Source organism: Oncorhynchus kisutch, linkage group LG19 (genome assembly GCF_002021735.2).
Source record: "Oncorhynchus kisutch isolate 150728-3 linkage group LG19, Okis_V2, whole genome shotgun sequence".
Lineage (NCBI taxonomy): Eukaryota > Metazoa > Chordata > Actinopteri > Salmoniformes > Salmonidae > Oncorhynchus > Oncorhynchus kisutch.
This window is the reverse complement of record NC_034192.2, coordinates 51,239,223-51,258,538: the sequence shown is the minus strand read 5'-3', so window position 1 is coordinate 51,258,538 and position 19,316 is coordinate 51,239,223. Positions and strand designations below refer to the sequence as shown.

General features: G+C 46.1%; 1 protein-coding gene across 3 annotated transcripts in view; it reads left to right on the top strand.

Moving 5' to 3' along the window:
- Window positions 1-1,020: 1,020 nt before the first annotated feature.
- ppp3cb (protein phosphatase 3, catalytic subunit, beta isozyme) overlaps window positions 1,021-19,316 on the top strand; it is a 46,137-nt gene continuing 27,841 nt past the window's right edge. Inside the window, exons 1-2 of one of the 3 annotated variants that reach the window (XM_031798114.1) lie at window positions 1,021-1,385; window positions 18,473-18,673. In XM_031798114.1, coding sequence (XP_031653974.1) covers window positions 1,337-1,385; window positions 18,473-18,673 — 250 coding nt within the window. In that variant the 5' untranslated portion in view covers window positions 1,021-1,336. Of the gene's footprint in view, window positions 1,386-1,831; window positions 2,002-18,472; window positions 18,674-18,732; window positions 18,767-19,316 lie in introns of those variants that run through there. The other 2 variants (XM_031798115.1, XM_031798116.1) reach the window with 2 other exon arrangements.

Here is a 19,316-nt window from a genome sequence, read left to right as displayed (position 1 = left end):
GTTCTTATCTTGAGAATATAGCACTAAAAGAAGTGTCACTGTGCAGAACGATGACTGTATGGGACAGAACAAAGTATAGCAGATAGGAGCATTCCAGTCCACCACCTCACCCTCAACACAATTTGACAGAATGTCATGTTTTATTGGATGTCAAATATTCCGCATGAACTCTTTACTAATGCATGATCTGTTTTGACTTCACTTGAGTTCATTTTCACATGAAACATAATAGACCTTGGTCTATTTGGAAAGCAGACTAATAATGACGGTAATGAAAATAAGATCATGCTGCTCTCATTCATGTTTATACTCTGTACTTACTCACGTGCATTATATGCTGTTAATTTATTGCGCTTCAGTTGATATTGCGTCTCTAACACCCCACTATCCTAAACCAGGGTTAAAGAAGAAGACAGGGTGTGCACTACCAGGCACTACCGCTTGCGCCATAAATGTTCATATAGAGGACGAGTGTAGTGCACTTATGTCGCCCAGGGGACAGAGAGGCTATTACTATTTGTGCTGGATCTTCACCTAATGTTATGGAAAGAAAAGATCTGCCGCTGTATACAGAGGGCTGCTTGCAGTAACCTGTACCTAGTGTGCATTCTCACAAAAAATAAATCAGACATACCACTGCAGGTGGGCATTGTATTTGTGTATTTATTGGTAGGCATATGTAGCCTATAGCCTAAACGTGATGGCCTTTATAGATGTGTGATGCTTCCACAATAATGAATATGCTCTCCTCTGAGCTCTGAGGCAGATCCCCAATAGGGACAGATCTCCTATAATAAAATAAATATATAAGTATTAGCCTATTGTTATGAACACACACACACACACGCACACTCACACACACACACACATACACATTCATACATTCACACACCGGTAATAACATAATATCAGGGGGTTGGTTCGTAGGACGAAAGGGGGAAGCCCCGCATTAGAACCTCCACCGGATGGCGGTATGAGGCAGTCCCTATATGAGGCAGAGTGTGTGCGTGGGAGTTCCTCCTTTCGCCATTCCGGGGTGTCGCCGCACCACAGAGCGCACTGAGGGAGTCCTGCGAAGAGAGGCAGCCCAGTACGCTCCAGGCCTCTTCACACCTTCATCCAGGCCACACGGTTCCCCAGCATGCCCCAGAAGACAGGTATCCGCTCATTATTTCCCCAGAGACCCGCCGCAGACCTCCCCAGCAGCCCCGTTTGAAAGATTACGGCGACACCGAGGGATGCTACTGCAGCAAACGCACCCCGCAACTGCAAACATTCTCGACGTCTGCCCGAGGACCAGATACATTTGGTTGGCCCCTGACAGAAGCCCCCGAGGATGTCCGACAGCGGTGCGAGCATGAACTCCGACGATCGGCCGGTTAAAAGTACGCACAATTATATAATGATGCTTATGCGTTATTGTTTTGGATCATTGGCTTTGCATTTGGCTGTAAACATGGCTGCAATAATGTCGATATGTGATCGCATGTGTGTGTGTATCCCCCTTTCTCCCCCCTTTTAATTTATCCCCCAATAATAAAACAAAACACTCTTAAGGATATTGTATGTTGAGTCACTGATGAAACAGCAACATAGTCGAGCTATCGATGCCAGTGTTTGATGATTGACACGGCCACCCCTTTGAGTCCTCAGCAAATATGTTTTAGGTTCTGAATGCCGAGAAGGTGCTACGACCTGTGCACTATGAGGAAATACCCCTTTATTTATTATTATGGGGAATGTCTCTCCGCGCGCACTGAGTGACATGGTGATGCTGCATGAGCTCGCTTATTCGCCCGGTGCCTTGTGGTATTCTGAAGTAGGCCTACATGTACCCACCAGCGAGAGAGAACGCGCGCGCGAGAGAGAGAGTGTGTGTGTGTGTGTGTGAGAGAGAGAGAGAGAGAGAGAGCGAGATAGAGAGAGAGAGAGAGAATAGCATCTCTTTCCAATGAAACATTTCTGGCAGTTTGACGATGACAGCGAAAGGAAGACTCAAAGGTAATATTATAATTGGTTACATTGTCTGTTAAGCTTAATTTACGGGTCTAAGGCCTGTATGTAGGCTATTAGATATTGATAAAATGGGTAGGTGTCACGAGTTAATACATGGATCCGTGGAAGTGACGATGTGAATAGCGGATATGTTTTGGGACTTGCCATTTATCCATCCCTGAACCATTTTTAGTGAGGTCCCTTGCGTAGGCGTTATCGGAGTGTTCATAGCCATGACGTTAACTGCTGTGATAGCTCTACAGCTTGGTCTACGTTGTCGATGTCTAGATGTATTTTTATGCAAATTTGACTCACACCGCCAGGGAATTTATTAATTTAATTGTTTTTAGGATACATCTTGCGAGGTAGAAGAGACTAGATTCGGTTCCATATATGGATTTAATATGGTAGCTCATAATGTCATTCATCCTGCACCTATGGTTGTGTTCTTATTTTTGTGGGTTTGAAACGTAATATACTGCATATGTCGCGTTATTAACGTTTCTCCCTCATGCTACATTATGCCTAAGGAAATTATGTGCATCTGCACAAATTGTGCGCGTAAGGTCTCACTTTCCTCACTATTCTATTTGTATTGGCCTCCCCGGATCATTCTGTCTCACTGAGAGCCAAATGAGAGACAAAATGGAGTTTCGGAATGCTTAGTTGCGTATCAGCATATTGTATGTAGCCTATTGCGTTCATTAAAGCAGTATATCATGCTTTTATTGGATCATTAGATTATGGAATATTTCATGTGTTTATGAAGAGCGGCTTTTACGCGTTGGCGGCATCAGACGAGGTTCAGCCAGCCTTAGTACACAGTATCTGCGCAGATTGTCATGTTTATCGGGGTCACAACAACCCTGGCAGTGTGTGGACTGTGTGCACGTAGTCACATGCGACGATGCATAACTGGGAGATTATCGCCGGTTTCTGGTGTGGGAAAAAAGGGGGACGCGGGACAGATTGACACTCGGTCGGGAAAGCCCGGGTTTTCCGTGTGGGGCGCGTTTGGCTGAGTGTATGTGCACGTGCGCCGCGCGTGCACGTACGTACGCGTGCGTGTTGGAACGCAGCTGGGCAGTGTGCTATAGTGCTCATCTGTAATAGTAAACTGAACAGCAGTATGCAAACCCATACACACATAATCTAGCTCAATGCCACTGTGAGAATAGAATGTAGCCTGGAGGAGAGAGACACATCACAGTGAGAGAGAACATTTCAGATGAGAGGAGGGAGCGGAGAGAGCATATATAAAGGCCTTTAGTTAAATGAGTGCAGTATGGCTACAGTAGGCCTATGAATGGTGAGGGAGTCCAGACGGTAGCTTTGTTACATCCAGAAATGGGTGTGTGTAGGCTACTGTAGATGGACTAGGAGAGCGTGGGATAGGATGGAGGGATCAGGACGATTTGGAAGAGAGAGAGCACAACGGCAGATGAATGGAGGCACTGGACCAGGACGGAGTGCTCGCTAGGTGAGAGGTTGGAGAGGAAATGTGACAGGTACATGTATGTATGTGACAGGTACATTGAGGAGTTGAAGTAGATGAGGAGAGAGAGAGAGAAAGAGATGGAGGATTGTATGATGTAGGCTAATGGACAGACAGAATCTCCCAGGACCAATAGGATCTTCTGATCCTATGGACTTTAACCAATCTAATGGCTCAGATTTGCAAACCGTTCTCACCAGATTTTATATGAAAGACTTGTGATCTTCAATCCTGGTGAACCACACAATGTGCAGGATTTTGTTCCAGCCCAGCACTAACACACATATTTGATTAAACTAATCAACTATTATCAAAGCCCTCGATTTGGCCTGCCTATTGACATTTAGAGTTTGCAGGGAAAGGACCGGAGGTTAGGACACAAGGAATGGAGGGAAGACTATTGAGGAAGAGCCCGAGTCACCTTTCCTCACATGCCTTGCATGTAACGTTAATAAAAACTTTGTGCCTATCCATGGCCATACTAGTGCTCTCCTTATGGTCCACTTTCTGAGGAAAGTTGCTACTAACCCAGCTGTCTTTTATTTCTCTAGTGACTCACGCAATCTCCTCAAGTTGATAGGCTATCAGGTATTACATTAGAGTGTTTTCAGGCTAAGTGGTTGAACCTTTCATTCAGGCATACCAGTCAGAGAATAGAAGCAATCATCAGAGATCTCTCCATTCCGCAGACTTACTCTGCAAAGAGGTCTTGTCTGAATGGTTCACATATTGTACATTATATGCAATAAATAAAGATAGATGGATTGGATAAACCACCATTTTGCTGAGCTATTTAACCTGTTCAGCACTGTCAGATCAGTGATCAGTATTGAGGTAGGAAGGAAGGATGGAAGGAGGCAAGAAGGAAGGATGAAAGGATTTTTCATTCAGGAATGCAAGCATGCATGCACACACACACACAAATGCATACACACACACACACCACTCCTGGCATGGCTTGGGGCACCTTGCGCCCTGTGTGTGTGTGAATCTGTATGTGAGTGTGTGTATAGTTAATATTCGTGTGTGTGTGAGTGTGTGTACAGTTAGAATTCATGTGAGTGTGTGTGTATGTGTGTGTGCGTGTGTGTGTGTGTGTGAGTGTGTGTGTGTACAGTTAGTATTCATGTGTGTGTGAGTGAGTGTGTGTACAGTCAGTATTTGTGTGTGCGTGTGAGAGAGTGTGTACAGTTAGTATTCATGTGTGTGTGAGTGTGTGTGTACAGTTAGTATTCATGTGTGTGTGTGTGTGTGTGTACAGTTAGTATTAATGTGTGTGTGTGTGTGTGCGTGCGTGTGTGTGTGTGGGGGGGGGGGGGGGGGGTGAGAGTGTGTACAGTTAGTATTGCTAGGTTCTGACAAACACAATGAAAACTAACAGACAACTAGTCAAAGCTCAAACTAAGTTAATTCACCCAATGGGTCAAACATCTGAATAAGACAAGACATATTCCAACCAGCACCAGTATTTATACCCTCCTTTAGGAGGAGTCTCCTGCTTGCACGTCTAAACACTGTCTCTGTGTTGCTAGGCAGAAAGTTAAGGGATGTGGGTTGTAAAACTGTTCCCTCTCCCTTCATCTGATTTAACCTCGGCCCTCATTCCTTACTAATCCACAGCTATCCAACCTTATCAGAGACCTCACTTAGTAACTTTCCAGACCCATACTTCTTCTCCACCCTCCCTTGACCCCACCATTTACATTCCTCCTACATATAACCATTAACTTCTAGTATTGCAAGTATTTCAAAGTACAACCCAACAGTATTGATATTTGTGTGTGTGTGTGTGAGTGAGTGTGTGTACAGTTAGTATTTGTGTGTGTGTGAGTGAGTGTGTGTGTGTTTGTGTGTGAGTGAGTGTGTGTACAGTTAGTATTTGTGTGTGTGTGTGTGTACAGTTAGTATTTGTGTGTGTGTGTGTGAGTGAGTGAGTGTGTGTACAGTTAGTATTTTTTTGTGTGTGTGTACAGTTAGTATTTGTGTGTGTGTGTGTGTACAGTTAGTATTTGTGTGTGTGTGTGTGTGAGTGAGTGTGTGTACAGTTAGTATTTGTGTGTGTGTGTGAGTGAGTGTGTGTGTGTACAGTTAGTATTTGTGTGTGTGTGAGTGAGTGTGTGTGTGTGTGTTTGTGTGTGTGTGTGAGTGAGTGTGTGTACAGTTAGTATTTGTGTGTGTGTGTGTGAGTGAGTGAGTGTGTGTGTGTTTGTGTGTGAGTGAGTGAGTCTGTGTACAGTTAGTATTTGTGTGTGTGTGTGAGTGAGTGTGTGTACAGTTAATATTCATGTGTGTGGTGCCCATAGCGAGGTAGGTCACACGTTGACAGTTTTCTCTTAGTTCTGTGCGTACTATGGCAGGACAGAGTATTTATAGCCCTTTAGAGTATGCAGTGAGGGAGAGAAGGAGGGAGAGAGGTACAGTGAGAGAAAGGAAAGGAGGTAGAGAGAGAGAGAGAGAGATTGTCTAATGAGGACATGCTGTTAGGGGACGGACCGTTGTTTCTGTCAGTGTGTGTGTGTACGTGTGTGTGTGTGTGTGTGTGAGCATATGTACACTTGATGGTCCTTCATGTGTGAAGCATGCACACACACACACCTTCAAAGACCCATGGATCTGTGCTAGGCTGCTAGCTGATCTGGGTCAGAGATTGTGGAGGCATGAATACACACACATATACACAAACATGCACGCACGCACGCACACACACACACACACACACACACACACACACACACACACACACACACACACACACACACACACACACACACACACACACACACACACACACACACACACACACACACACACACACACGTAGACATAAAGACACGCATGTACACACACACATAAGCATGTGCACTATCACACCCCTCCCCCTTCTTATTTTGCACTCTCTCACTCCTCTCATTCCGTGCTCCCATTCTTTCATCACTCAATTCCTCCCTCTCATTTATTTATGCAGTGACAGGCTGTAGGATGAGCAGATCTCCTGAGATGTGTTGTATCATTCTCCACGAGGTCTTGCAGAGGCCAACATATTGAGACAGAAACAGGTTCCTCACACGCAGTCAACAACACACACCAAGATGCCACGGGGAAACGCAGCGATGGTTTTTTGAACCAATGGCAAATGCAGAGCTGTCAGGTCTAACTACAGCAGATATGTTGATAAAAGGCACTTTAGTGTTTTTCAACTGTCTGTACATATACAGTAGCAGGCTAATAAGGCATGAGGGGTAAAACGAGTCCTATATCGACATAACCTGAAAGGCCGCTCAGCAAGGAAGAAGCCACTGCTCCAAAACCGCCATAAAAAAAGCCAGACTACGGTTTGCAACTGCACATGGGGACAAAGATCATACTTTTTGGTGAAATGTCCTCTGGTCTGATGAAACAAAAAATAACTGTTTGGCCATAATGACCATTGTTATGTTTGGAGGAAAAAGGAGGAGGCTTGCAAGCCGAAGAACAACATCCCAACCGTGAAGCACGGGGGTGGCAGCATCATGTTGTGGGGGTGCTTTGCTGCAGGAGGGACTGGTGCACTTCACAAAATAGATGGCATCATGAGGTAGGAAAATTATGTGGATATATTGAAGCAACATCTCAAGACATCAGTTAAAGCTTGGTCGCAAATGGGTCTTCCAATGGACAATGACCCCAAGCATTCTTCCAAAGTTGTGGCAAAATAGCTTAAGGACAACAAAGTCAAGGTATTGGAGTGGCCATCACAAAGCCCTGACCTCAGCTTGCAGAAGGCTACCCAAAACTTTTGACCCAAGTTAAACAATTTAAAGGCAATGCTACCAAATACTAATTGAGTGTATGTAAACTTCTGACCCACTGGGAATGTGATGAAAAAAATAAAAGCTGAAATAAATCATTCTCTCTACTATTCTGACATTTTACATTCTTAAAATCAAGTGGTGATCCGAACTGACCTAAGACAGGGAATTTTTACTAGGATTTAATGTCAGGAATTGTGAAAAACTGAGTTTAAATGTATTAGGCTAAGGTGTATGTAAATATCCGACTTCAACTGTACGTTCTGATATACAACGGCTGTCAGTCAATCAGCATTCAGTTCTCAAACCACCCAGTATATAATATTCTACAAAGCCTTTTTTTCCAAGTACTGTATTTCGTTTTCTCAAACTCTCCATTATCTTCAATATCTGTCCTACTTTTTCTCCTCTCCTCTCCTCTCCTCTCCTCTCCTCTCCTCTCCTCTCCTCTCCTCTCCTCTCCTCTCCTCTCCTCTCCTCTCCTCTCCTCTCCTCCTCTCCTCTCCTCTCCTCTCCTCTCCTCTCCTCTCCTCTCCTCTCCTCTCCTCTCCTCCCCCACCCTCCCTACCCTCCTCCTCTCCTCCCCTCTCCTCCTCTTCCCTCACAATCACAGTCTCACGCACACACACACACACACATTTTTTCACTTGCACATACTCTCACACACCCTCAAACCATACCATACCATAGTGGGTTAGAGTAGTTTGGTGGTGGAACTAGGGCAGTGCATTGGACAGGACATTCCTTGTATTGGTAAAAGAACAGTGTGGGTTAGTTCGCTGTAGAGCTAATCCTACCGTAGTGGACCTGGAGCAGTAACCTGACCTGCTTAGCCCTTTAGCTCAGTGGGGTACTCTGACAGTGTGGAATACACCCAAAACCTCAGAGACACATGACTAGTTGGGGGCTGCGGAGCCTGAAGTGAGGGTGTGTGTGTGCACGTGTGCGTCCATGTGTGTGTGTGCACGTGTGCATCCATGTGTGTGTGTGTGTGTGTGTGTGTGCACGTGTGCATCCGTGTGTGTGTGTGTGTGCACGTCCACGTGTGCGTCCATGTGTGTGTGTGTGCACGTGTGCGTCCATGTGTGTGTGTGTGTGTGTGTGCACGTGTGCGTCCATGTGTGTGTGTGTGCACGTCCATGTGTGTGTGTGCACGTGTGCGTCCGCGTGTGTGCACGTGTGCGTCCATGTGTGTGTGTGTGCACGTGTGCGTCCGTGTGTGTGTGTGTGCACGTGTGCGTCCGTGTGTGTGCACGTGTGCGTCCGTGTGTGTGTGTGTGTGTGTGCACGTGTGCGTCCGTGTGTGTGTGTGTGTGCACGTGTGCGTCCGTGTGTGTGCACGTGTGCGTCCGTGTGTGTGCACGTGTGCGTCCGTGTGTGTGCACGTGTGCGTCCGTGTGTGTGTGTGTGATGAATTAGCCTGATTTACGGTTTAGGTGATAGGGGCAGTCAGGAGGTAGCAGCGGACAGTTAGAGGGTGATGGATAGAAGGCAGAAAGAGAGAGAGAGAAAGAAGGAAAGAAAAAAAAGAAAGAAAGAAAAAAGAGAGAGAGAGAGCAGAAGGCCTACTTTCCTGATCTAGGCCATTATCTGTGTTAGCACTGGTGGGGCTTCATGAGGCTCTGTAGATCCTGCAGAACATTACCTTTATGTGTGTGTGTGTGTGTTTGTGTGTTTGTTTATGTGTGTGTGTTTATGTGTGTGTGTGTGTGTGTGTGGGTGTTTGTGTGTGTTTATCTGTGTGTGTGTGCATTCGCGCACAAGTGTGTTTCTGTGTTGCCGCAACTTTATCTGGTTGTGTGTATTTCTGTCTCTGTATTTCTTTGTTTGTGTATGTGTGTGCATTCGTGGATGTACAGTTGAAGTTGGAAGTTTACATACACATTTAATCCGAGTAAAAATTCCCTCTCTTAGGTCAGTTAGGATCACCAGAATGATAGTAGAGATAATTATTTCTTTCAGCTTTCATCACATTCCCAGTGGGTCACAAATTTACATACACTCAATTAGTATTTGGTAGCATTGCCTTTAAATGGTTTAACTTGGGTCAAACTTTTCGGGTAGCTTCCCACAATAAGTTGGGTAAATTTTGGCCTATTCATCCTGACAGAGCTGGTGTAACTGAGTCAGGTTTGTAGGCCTCCTTGCTCGCACACAATTTTTCAGTTCTGCCCACAAATTTTCTATAGGACTGAGGTCAGGGCTTTGTGATGGCCACTCCAATACCTTGACTTTGTTGTCCTTAAGCTATTTTGCCACAACCTTGGAAGTATGCTTGGGGTCATTGTCCATTTGGAAGACCCATTTGCGACCAAGCTTTAACCTGAACTGAACTAAACTGATGTCTTGAGATGTTGCTTCAATATATCCACATCATTTTACTTCCTCATGACGCCATCTATTTTGTGAAGTGCACCAGTCCCTCCTGCAGCAAAGCACCCCCACAACATGTTGCTGCCACCTCCGTGCTTCACGGTTGGGATGGTGTTCTTCGGCTTGCAAGCGTCCCCCATTTTCCTCCAAACATAACAATGGTCATTATGGCCAAACAGTTCTATTTTTGTTTCATCAGACCATAGGACAGTTCTCCAAAAAGTACGATCTTTGTCCCCATGTGCAGTTGCAAACCGTTTGAAGATAGGCCTTGAAATACATCCACAGGTACACCTCCAATTGACTAAAGTGATGTCAATTAGCCTATCAGAAGCTTCTAAAGTGTTGTTACCTACCCTCACCACCTGGGGGTGACCCGTCAGGAAGTCCAGGACCCAGTTGCAGAGGGAGGTGTTTTGTCCCAGGTTCCTTAGCTTAGTGATGAGCTTTGAGGGCTATGGTGTTGAACGCTGAGCTATAGTCAATGAATAGCATTCTCACATAGGTGTTCCTTTTGTCCAGGTGGGAAAGGGCAGTGTGGAGTGCAATAGAGATTGCATCATCTGTGGATCTGTTTGGGCGGTATGCAAATTGGAGTGGGTCTAGGGTTTCTGGGATAATGGTGTTGATGTGAGCCATTACCAGCCTTTCAAAGCACTTCATGGCTACAGACGTGTGTGCTACGGGTCTGTAGTAATTTAGGCAGGTTGCCTTTGTGTTCTTGGGCACAGGGACTATGGTGGACGAGACAGCCTATAGGGAGGAGGTCAGAGACCTGGCTGGGTGGTGCCAGAATAACAACCTATCCCTCAACGTAACCAAGAGTAAGGAGATGATTGTGGACTACAGGAAAAGGAGCACCGAGCACGTCCCCATTCTCATCAACGGGGCTGTAGTGGAACAGGTTGAGAGCTTCTAATTCCTTGGTGTCCACATCAACAACAAACTAGAATGGTCCAAACACACCAAGACAGTCGTGAAGAGGGCACGACAAAGCCTATTCCCCCTCAGGAAACTAAAAGGATTTGGCATGGGTCCTGAGATCCTCAAAAGGTTCTACAGCTGCAACATCGAGAACATCCTGACCGGTTGCATCACTGCCTGGTACGGCAATTGCTCGGCCTCCGACCGCAGGGCACTTCAGAGGGTAGTGCATACAGCCCAGTACATCACTGGGGCTAAGCTGCCTGCCATCCAGGACCTCTACACCAGGCGGTGTCAGAGGAAGGCCCTAAAAATTGTCAAAGACCCCAGCCTCCCCAGTCATAGACTGTTCTCTCTACTACCGCATGGCAAGCAGTACCGGAGTGCCAAGTCTAGGACAAAAAGGCTTCTCAACAGTTTTTACCCCCAAGCCATAAGACTCCTGAACATCTAACCAAATGGTTACCCAGACTATTTGCATTGTGTGCCCCCCCCAACCCCTCTTTACGCTGCTGCTACTCTCTGTTTATCTTATACGTATAGTCACTTTAACTATACATTAATGTACATACTGCCTCAATTGGGCCGACCAACCAGTGCTCCCGCACATTGGCTAACCGGGCTATCTGCATTGTGTCCCACCTCCCGCCAACCCCTCTTTTTACGCTACTGCTACTCTCTGTTCATCTTATATGCATAGTCACTTTAACGATATCTACATGTACATACTACCTCAATAAGCCTGACTAACTGGTGTCTGTATATAGCCTTGCTACTCTTATTTTCAAATGTCTTTTTACTGTTGTTTTATTTCTTTACTTACACACACACACACACACACACACACACACACACACACACACACACACACACACACACACACACACACACACACACACACACACACACACACACACACACACACACACACACACACACACACCTTTTTTTGCACTATTGTTTAGAGCCTGTAAGTAAGCATTTCACTGTAAGGTCTACACCTGTTGTATTCGGCGCACTTGACAAATAAACTTTGATTTGATTTGATTTGATAAAGCCATGACATTATTTTCTGTAATTTTCCAAGCTGTTTAAAGGCACAGTCATCTTAGTGTACGTAAACTTCTGACCCACTGGAATTGTGATACAGTGAATTATAAGTGAAATAATCTGTATTTCAATTACTTGTGTCATGCACAAAGTAGATCTCCTAACCGACTTGCCAAAACTATAGTTTGTTATCAAGAAATTTGCAGAGTGAAACAAGTTTTAATGACTCCAACCTAAGTGTATGTTAACTTCCTACTTCAACTGTATGTATGTGTGTTCGTGTCTCAGTGTGTGTATGGGCTTTTGCCTTTGCGCCTGTGTGTGTGTGTGAGTCCTCACGTGCAGCTGGGAGCTCTTGCTTTATAACTCTCCTCACCAGTCATCTCCAGCAGTGCCCTAAGGGCCTTCATTATGTAAGAGAAACACCGCTGCAAAGTGCAAACCGACAACTCAGCCATAGCTATGCTGAAATAAAGCCTGTTAGGCCACCTATAACACAGACAGTACATTCAAGTTTAAAGTTTTATTCGTTGTATATACGGGATACGCATGGTACACATCGTCCAATGAAATGCTTACTTCTCGAAAATGCAACAACACTAAAGAAATAAGAAATATTAAATAAGAAATACTAAAAGATGGCCTACACACAATACCCCATAAAGTGGAATTATGTTTTTTACAAATGTGTACAAATGAATGCAAAATTTAAAGCTGAAATGTCTTGAGTCAAAATGTATTCAAGTTCAACATAAAAAATGTGCTTAACAAGTCACATAATATGTTGCATGGACTCAGTCTGTGTTCAATACTGGTGTTTAATATGGTTTCTGAATGACTGCCTCATCTCTGTACCAAACACATACAATTATCTGTAAGGTTCCTTATTGGAGCAGTGAACTTAAAACACAGATTCAACCACAAAGACCAAGGGAGGTTTTCCAATGCCTTGCAAAGTGTTTCATTGATCACTGCATTGTTGGGCGCTTGCAAGACAAACATTTCACTGTACTTGCGCACGTGACATTCAAAGGTGAAACTTGAAAACTATTTGTAGATGGGTAAAAATGAAGAAAAGAAGACGTTGAATATCCCTTTGAGGTGAAGTTGATCACTAGACTTTGGATGGTGTATCAATACACTACAAAGATACAGATGTCCTTCCTAACTCAGTTGCAGGAGAGGAAGGAAACCGCCATGAGACCAATGGTGACTTTAAAACAGTTACAGAGTTTAATGGCTGTGATAGGAGAAAACTGAGGACGGATCAACAACATTGTAGTTACTCAACAATACTAACCTAAATGACAGAGTGAAAAGAAGGAAGCCTGTTCAGCAGGGGTGTCAAACTCAATCCACAGAGGGCCGAGTGTCTGGGTATTTTTGCTTTTTTCCTTTCAATTAAGACGTAGACAACCAGGTGAGGGGAGTTCCTTACTAATTAGTGACCTTAATTCCTCAATAAAGTACAATTGTAGAGGCAAAATCCTCAGACTCTTGGCCCTCTGTTGAATGAGTTTGATAAAAGTGCTGTACAGAATAATATTCCAAAATATGCATCCCAATAAGGCCCTAAAGTAAAACTGCAAAATACAAAGCATTATGTTTAGGGCAAATCCAACATATCACATCAATTAGTAGCATTCTCCATAATTTCAAGCACGGTGGTGGCTGAATCAAGGTTATGGGTATGCTTCTTGTCAAGGATAAGGGAGTTTTTAAGGATGAAAAGAAACGGAATAGAGCTAAGCACAGGCAAAATCCTAGAGGAAAACATGGCTCTGTATAGAATTTCAAGCAGATTAAAGTCAAAACTGTAAATAGGCTACTCAGAAACATTTGTCTCCCAGTGTCTGTTGGAAAGCAGACATGGCAAGACATGAAAATGGCTGTTGTCACGCCCTGGTCAAAGTATTTTGTGTTTATCTTTATGTATTTGGTCAGGCCAGGGTGTGGCATGGGGTTTTTGTAATTGTGGTGTGTTTGTCTTGGGGTTTTGGTGGTGGTATTGGGATTGTTGCTTAGTGGGTTATCTAGCAAAGTCTATGGCTGTCTGGAGTGGTTCTCAATCAGAGGCAGGTGCTTATCGTTGTCTCTGATTGGGAACCATATTTAGGCAGCCATATTCTTTGAGTTTGTCGTGGGTGATTGTCCTTAGTGTCCTATGTGTACTCTGGGTTAGTTTGCACCAGATAGGCTGTTTCGTTTATTGTTTTTGTAATGTTCGTGTAAGTTCGTGTTTCTTTGTTTCATTAAATATGAATCTCAATCAACACGCTGCGTTTTGGTCCGATCCTTGTTCTACCTCTTCGTCAGAGGAGGATATAGAAGAAAACCGTAACAGCTGTCTAGCAATGACTAACAACCAACTTGACAGAGCTTGAAGAAATGTTTTTTTAAAGTGAAAATTTGACCAAGAAAGACTCACAGCTGTAATCGCTGCCAAAGGTGATTCGAATGTGTATTATAAACTGGGTGGTTCGAGCCCTGAATGCTGATTGGCTGACAGCCGTGGTATATCAAACTGTATACCACGGGTATGGCAAAATATTTATTTTACTGCTCTAATTACGTTGGTAACCAGTTTATAATAGCAATTAGGCACCTCAGGGATTTTTGGTATATGGCAAATTTCAAGGCTAAGGGCTGTGTCCAGGCACTCTGTGTTGCGTTGTGCTTAAGAACAGCCCTTAGCCATGGTATATTGGCCATATACCACACCTCCTCATGTCTTATTGTTTAATTGACTCAGGGGCGTGAATAGTTAGGTAAATTAGATATTTCTGTATTTAATTTTAAATAAATTTGTTAACATTTCTAAAAACATGTTTTCACTTTGTAATTATGGTGTATTGTGTGTAGATGGGTGAGAAAAATACAATATTTAATCCATTTTGAATTCAGGCTGTAAGAAGAAAGAAGAAACCCACACACTGCTCTTGCTAGTATCGCTACTCTTTACAAAGCTTCCCGTATCGGCCTCAAGGCCTTCCTCAGAGGGTTTTTACATTTATACCCTCATGTACATTTTGCTCCATCCACATCCGTCCAATGCATCGAATAGGGTTGGAGTCTAGGTCAAATAAACACCTGTTACCAAATATAACAATGTGAATTTCATAAGTACTCTAATACAGTGTGCACCTTTGTAATTTTGAATTCAGGCTGTAACACAACAAAATGTCAAATAAGTCAAGGGGTATGAATACTTTCAGAAGGCACTGCAGTCCAATATTTACACATGTAAACTGAAGGGGGGGGGCAGTGTATAAACTGAGAAGTAGAAAAAAAAGTCTGGTAGCAGCAGTTGAGATGTGTGTGTGTAGCATGAATGTATATGTGTGTATGTGTCTGTGTGGGTGTGTGCTAAGGAGCGGAGAATGATGGCTTGTTGGTATCAGACCTCATGCTCCGAAACCGGAGCAGACTCTTAAAGGGAGTGCTCCTAATCTCAGCTTGTTACCTGTATAAAAGCGCCCGCAAGGTCCCCCTGCTCAAGAAAGCACATATACATGCCCGTCTGAAGTTTGCCAATGAACATCTGAATGATTCAGAGGACAACTGGGTGAAAGTGTTATTGTCAGATGAGACCAAAATGGAGCTCTTTGGCATCAACTCAACTCGCCGTGTTTGGAGGAGGAGGAATGCTGCCTATGACCCCAAGAACACCATCCCCACCGTCAAACATGGAGGTGGAAACATTATGCTTTGGGGGTGTTTTTCTGCTAAGGGGACAGGACAACTTCACCGCATCAAAGGGACAATGGATGGGGCCATGTACCATCAAATCTTGGGTGAGAACCTCCTTCCCTCAGCCTGTGCATTGAAAATGGGTCGTGGATGGGTATTCCAGCATGACAATGACCCAAAACACACGGCCAAGGCAACAAAGGAGTGGCTCATGAAGAAGCACATTAAGGTCCTGGAGGGGCCTAGCCAGTTTCCAGACCTTAATCCCATAGAAAATCTGTGGAGGGAGCTGAAAGTTCGAGTTACCAAACATCAGCCTCGAAACCTTAATGACTTGGAGAAGTTCTGCAAAGAGGAGTGGGACAAAATCCCTCCTGAGATGTGTGCAAACCTGGTGGCCAACTACAAGAAACGTCTGACCTCTGGGATTGCCAACAAGGGTTTTGCCACCAAGTACTAAGTCATGTTTTGCAGAGGGGTCAAATACTTATTTCCCTCATTAAAATGCAAATCAATTTATAACATTTTTGACATGTGTTTTTCTGGATTTTTTTGTTGTTATTCTGTCTCTCACTGTTCAAATAAACCTACCATTAAAATTATAGACTGATCATTTCTTTGTCAGTGGGCAAATGTACAAAATCAGCAGGGGATCAAATACTTTTTTCCCTCACTGTATATATATATATATATAAACTACTTATCTATCTATCTATCTACATATATATATATGTATAGATAGATAGATAGATAAGTAGTTTCCCTGTATCCTGCTGCGTCCAGTACAGTATATGATGTGAATTGCATTTCTCTCTCCTTTTTCTCACCCTGTCGCCCTGTCTCCCCATCTCTCTCTACCCCATCTCTCTCCCCATCCCCATATCTCTCTCCATCCCCATCTCTCCCCATCTCTCTCTCCATCCCCATCTCTCCCCATCTGTCTCTCCATCCCCATCTCTCTCCAATCTCGCTCTCCATCCCCATCTCTCCCCCATCTCTCCATCCCCATCTCTCCCCATCTCTCTCTCCATCTCTCCCCCATCTCTCCCCATCTCTCTCTTCATCCCCATCTCTCCCCATCTCTCCATCCCCATCTCTCCCCATCTCTCTCTCCATCTCTCCCATCTCTCCCCATCTCTCTCTCCATCCCCATCTCTCCTCATCTCTCTCTCCATCCCCATCTCTCCCCATCTCTCTCTCCATCCCCATCTCTCCCCCATCTCTCTCATCCCCATCCCTCCCCCATCTCTTTTCCCCCATCTCTCCCCTCATCTATCCCCCATCTCTCTCTATCTCCATCCCTCCCCCATCTATCCCCATCTCTCTCTCCATCCCCATCTATTCCCCATCTGTCTCTCCATCCCCCATCTCTCTCTCATCCCCATCTCTCCCCCATCTCTCTCCATCTCCATCTCTCCCCCATCTCTCCCCCATCTCTCTCTCCATCCCCATCTATTCCCCATCTGTCTCTCCATCCCCCATCTCTCTCTCATCCCCATCTCTCCCCCATCTCTCTCCATCTCTCTCTCCATCCCCATCTATTCCCCATCTGTCTCTCCATCCCCCATCTCTCTCTCATCCCCATCTATTCCCCATCTCTCTCTCCATCCCCATCTCTCTCTCCATCCCCATCTCTCCCCCATCTCTCCCCCATCTCTCTCCATCCCCATCTCTCCCCCACTCTCTCCTCCATCTCTCTCGCCATCCCCATCTCTCCCCCCATCTCTCCCCCATCTATTCCACATCTGTCTCTCCATCCCCATCTCTCCTCCCATCTCTCCCCCATCTATTCCCCATCTCTCTCCATCCCCATCTCTCCCCCATCTATTCCCCATCTGTCTCTCCATCCCCATCTCTCCCCCCATCTCTCCATCCCCATCTCTCCCCATCTCTCCCCATCTCTCTCTCCATCCCCATCTCTCCCCCATCTCTCTCTCCATCCCCATCTCTCCCCCCATCTCTCCCCCATCTCTCTCGCCATCCCCATCTCTCCCCCATCTATTCCACATCTGTCTCTCCATCCCCATCTCTCCTCCCATCTCTCCCCATCTCTCCCCCATCTATTCCCCATCTGTCTCTCTATTCCCCATCTCTCCCCATCTCTCCCCCATCTATTCCCCATCTGTCTCTCCATCCCCATCTCTCCCCATCTCTCCCCCATCTATTCCCCATCTGTCTCTCCATCCCCATCTCTCCCCCATATATTCCCCATCTGTCTCTCCATCCCCATCTCTCCATCCCCATCTCTCCCCCATCTATTCCCCATCTGTCTCTCTATTCCCCATCTCTCCCCATCTCTCCCCATCTCTCCCCCATCTGTTCCCCATCTGTCTCTCTATTCCCCATCTCTCCCCATCTCTCCCCATCTCTCCCCCATCTATTCCCCATCTCTCCCCCATCTATTCCCCATCTCTCCCCCATCTATTCCCCATCTGTCTCTCTATTCCCCATCTCTCCCCATCTCTCCTCCCATCTCTCCCCCATCTATTCCCCATCTGTCTCTCTATTCCCCATCTCTCCCCATCTCTCCCCCATCTATTCCCCATCTGTCTCTCCATCCCCATCTCTCCCCCATCTATTCCCCATCTGTCTCTCCATCCCCATCTCTCCTCCCATCTCTCCCCATCTCTCTCGCCATCCCCATCTCTCCCCCATCTCTCTCTCCATCCCCATCTCTCTCCATTCCCATCTCTCCCCCATCTCTCCCCATCTCTCTCTCTATCCCCATCCTTCCCCATCTCTCTCCATCCCCATCTCTCCCCCATCTCTCTCTCCACCCCCATCTCTCCCCATCTCTCTTTCCATCCCCATCTCTCTCCATCCCCATCTCTCCCCCATCTCTCTCTCCACCCCCATCTCTCCCCATCTCTCTTTCCATCCCCATCTCTCCCCATCCCCATCTCTCCCTCCATCCCCATCTCTCCCCATCTCTCTCTCCACCCCATCTCTTCCTCCATCCCCATCTCTCCCCATCTCTCCCTCCATCCCCATCTCTCTCTCCACCCCCATCTCTCCCCATCTCTCTCTATCCCCATCTCTCATCCATATCTCTCTCCATCCCCATCTATTTCTCTCCATCCCTATCTCTCCCCCATTTCTCTTTCCATCTTTCTCTCTCTCCTCTTTCCTCCTTCTCCCATTCCTCTCCTCTTCCTAGCGGTCCCCTTCCCCCTGAGCCACAGGCTCTCCATGAAGGAGGTGTTTGACTGTGAGGGGAAGCCCAGAGTAGACCTGCTAAAAGCCCACCTCACCAAGGAGGGTCGTCTGGAGGAGGTGGTGGCCCTACGTATCATCAATGAGGGAGCCGCCATCCTGCGCCAGGAGAGGACCATGCTGGATATAGAGGCCCCAGTCACAGGTGAGGAGGGAGGGGGAGTGGGGAGGGAGGGTGAGGAGAGGAGAGTGGAGAGGAAGGAGAGGACCATGCTGGATATAGAGGCCCCAGTCACAGGTGAAGAGGGAGGGGGAGTGGGGAGGGAGGGTGGGGGGAGGGAGGGTGGGGGGAGGAAGGAGAGGACCATGCTGGATATAGAGGCCCCAATCACAGGTGAGGATGAGGGGGAGTGGGGAGGGAGGGTGGGGGGAGGAAGGAGAGGACCATGCTGGATATTGAGGCCCCAGTCATAGGTGACGATGAGGGGGAGTGGGGTGGGAGGGTGGGTGGGGGCAGGAAGGAGAGGACCATGCTGGATATAGAGGCCCCAATCACAGGTGACGAGGAGGGGGATGGGACAAGGGGGAGAGGACAGGGGAGATGACAAGGGGAGAGAGGGAAGGAAAGAGGACAGGTGAGGGGAAGGGAAAAAAGACAAGGGAGAAGACTGAGATTCAGAGAGGAGAGAAAGGAAGAGAGTTGTCTAGCTGCCTGTAACCCACATTAAAGACAACCAGCTACTGGTTATCTTTGGCATGTGAATGGTATCTGCAAGATAATTCCATGACTGCACACATCCCACACACACAGTGAGAGAAGAGAAGGTAGGCAGGCCACAGGCAGGCTA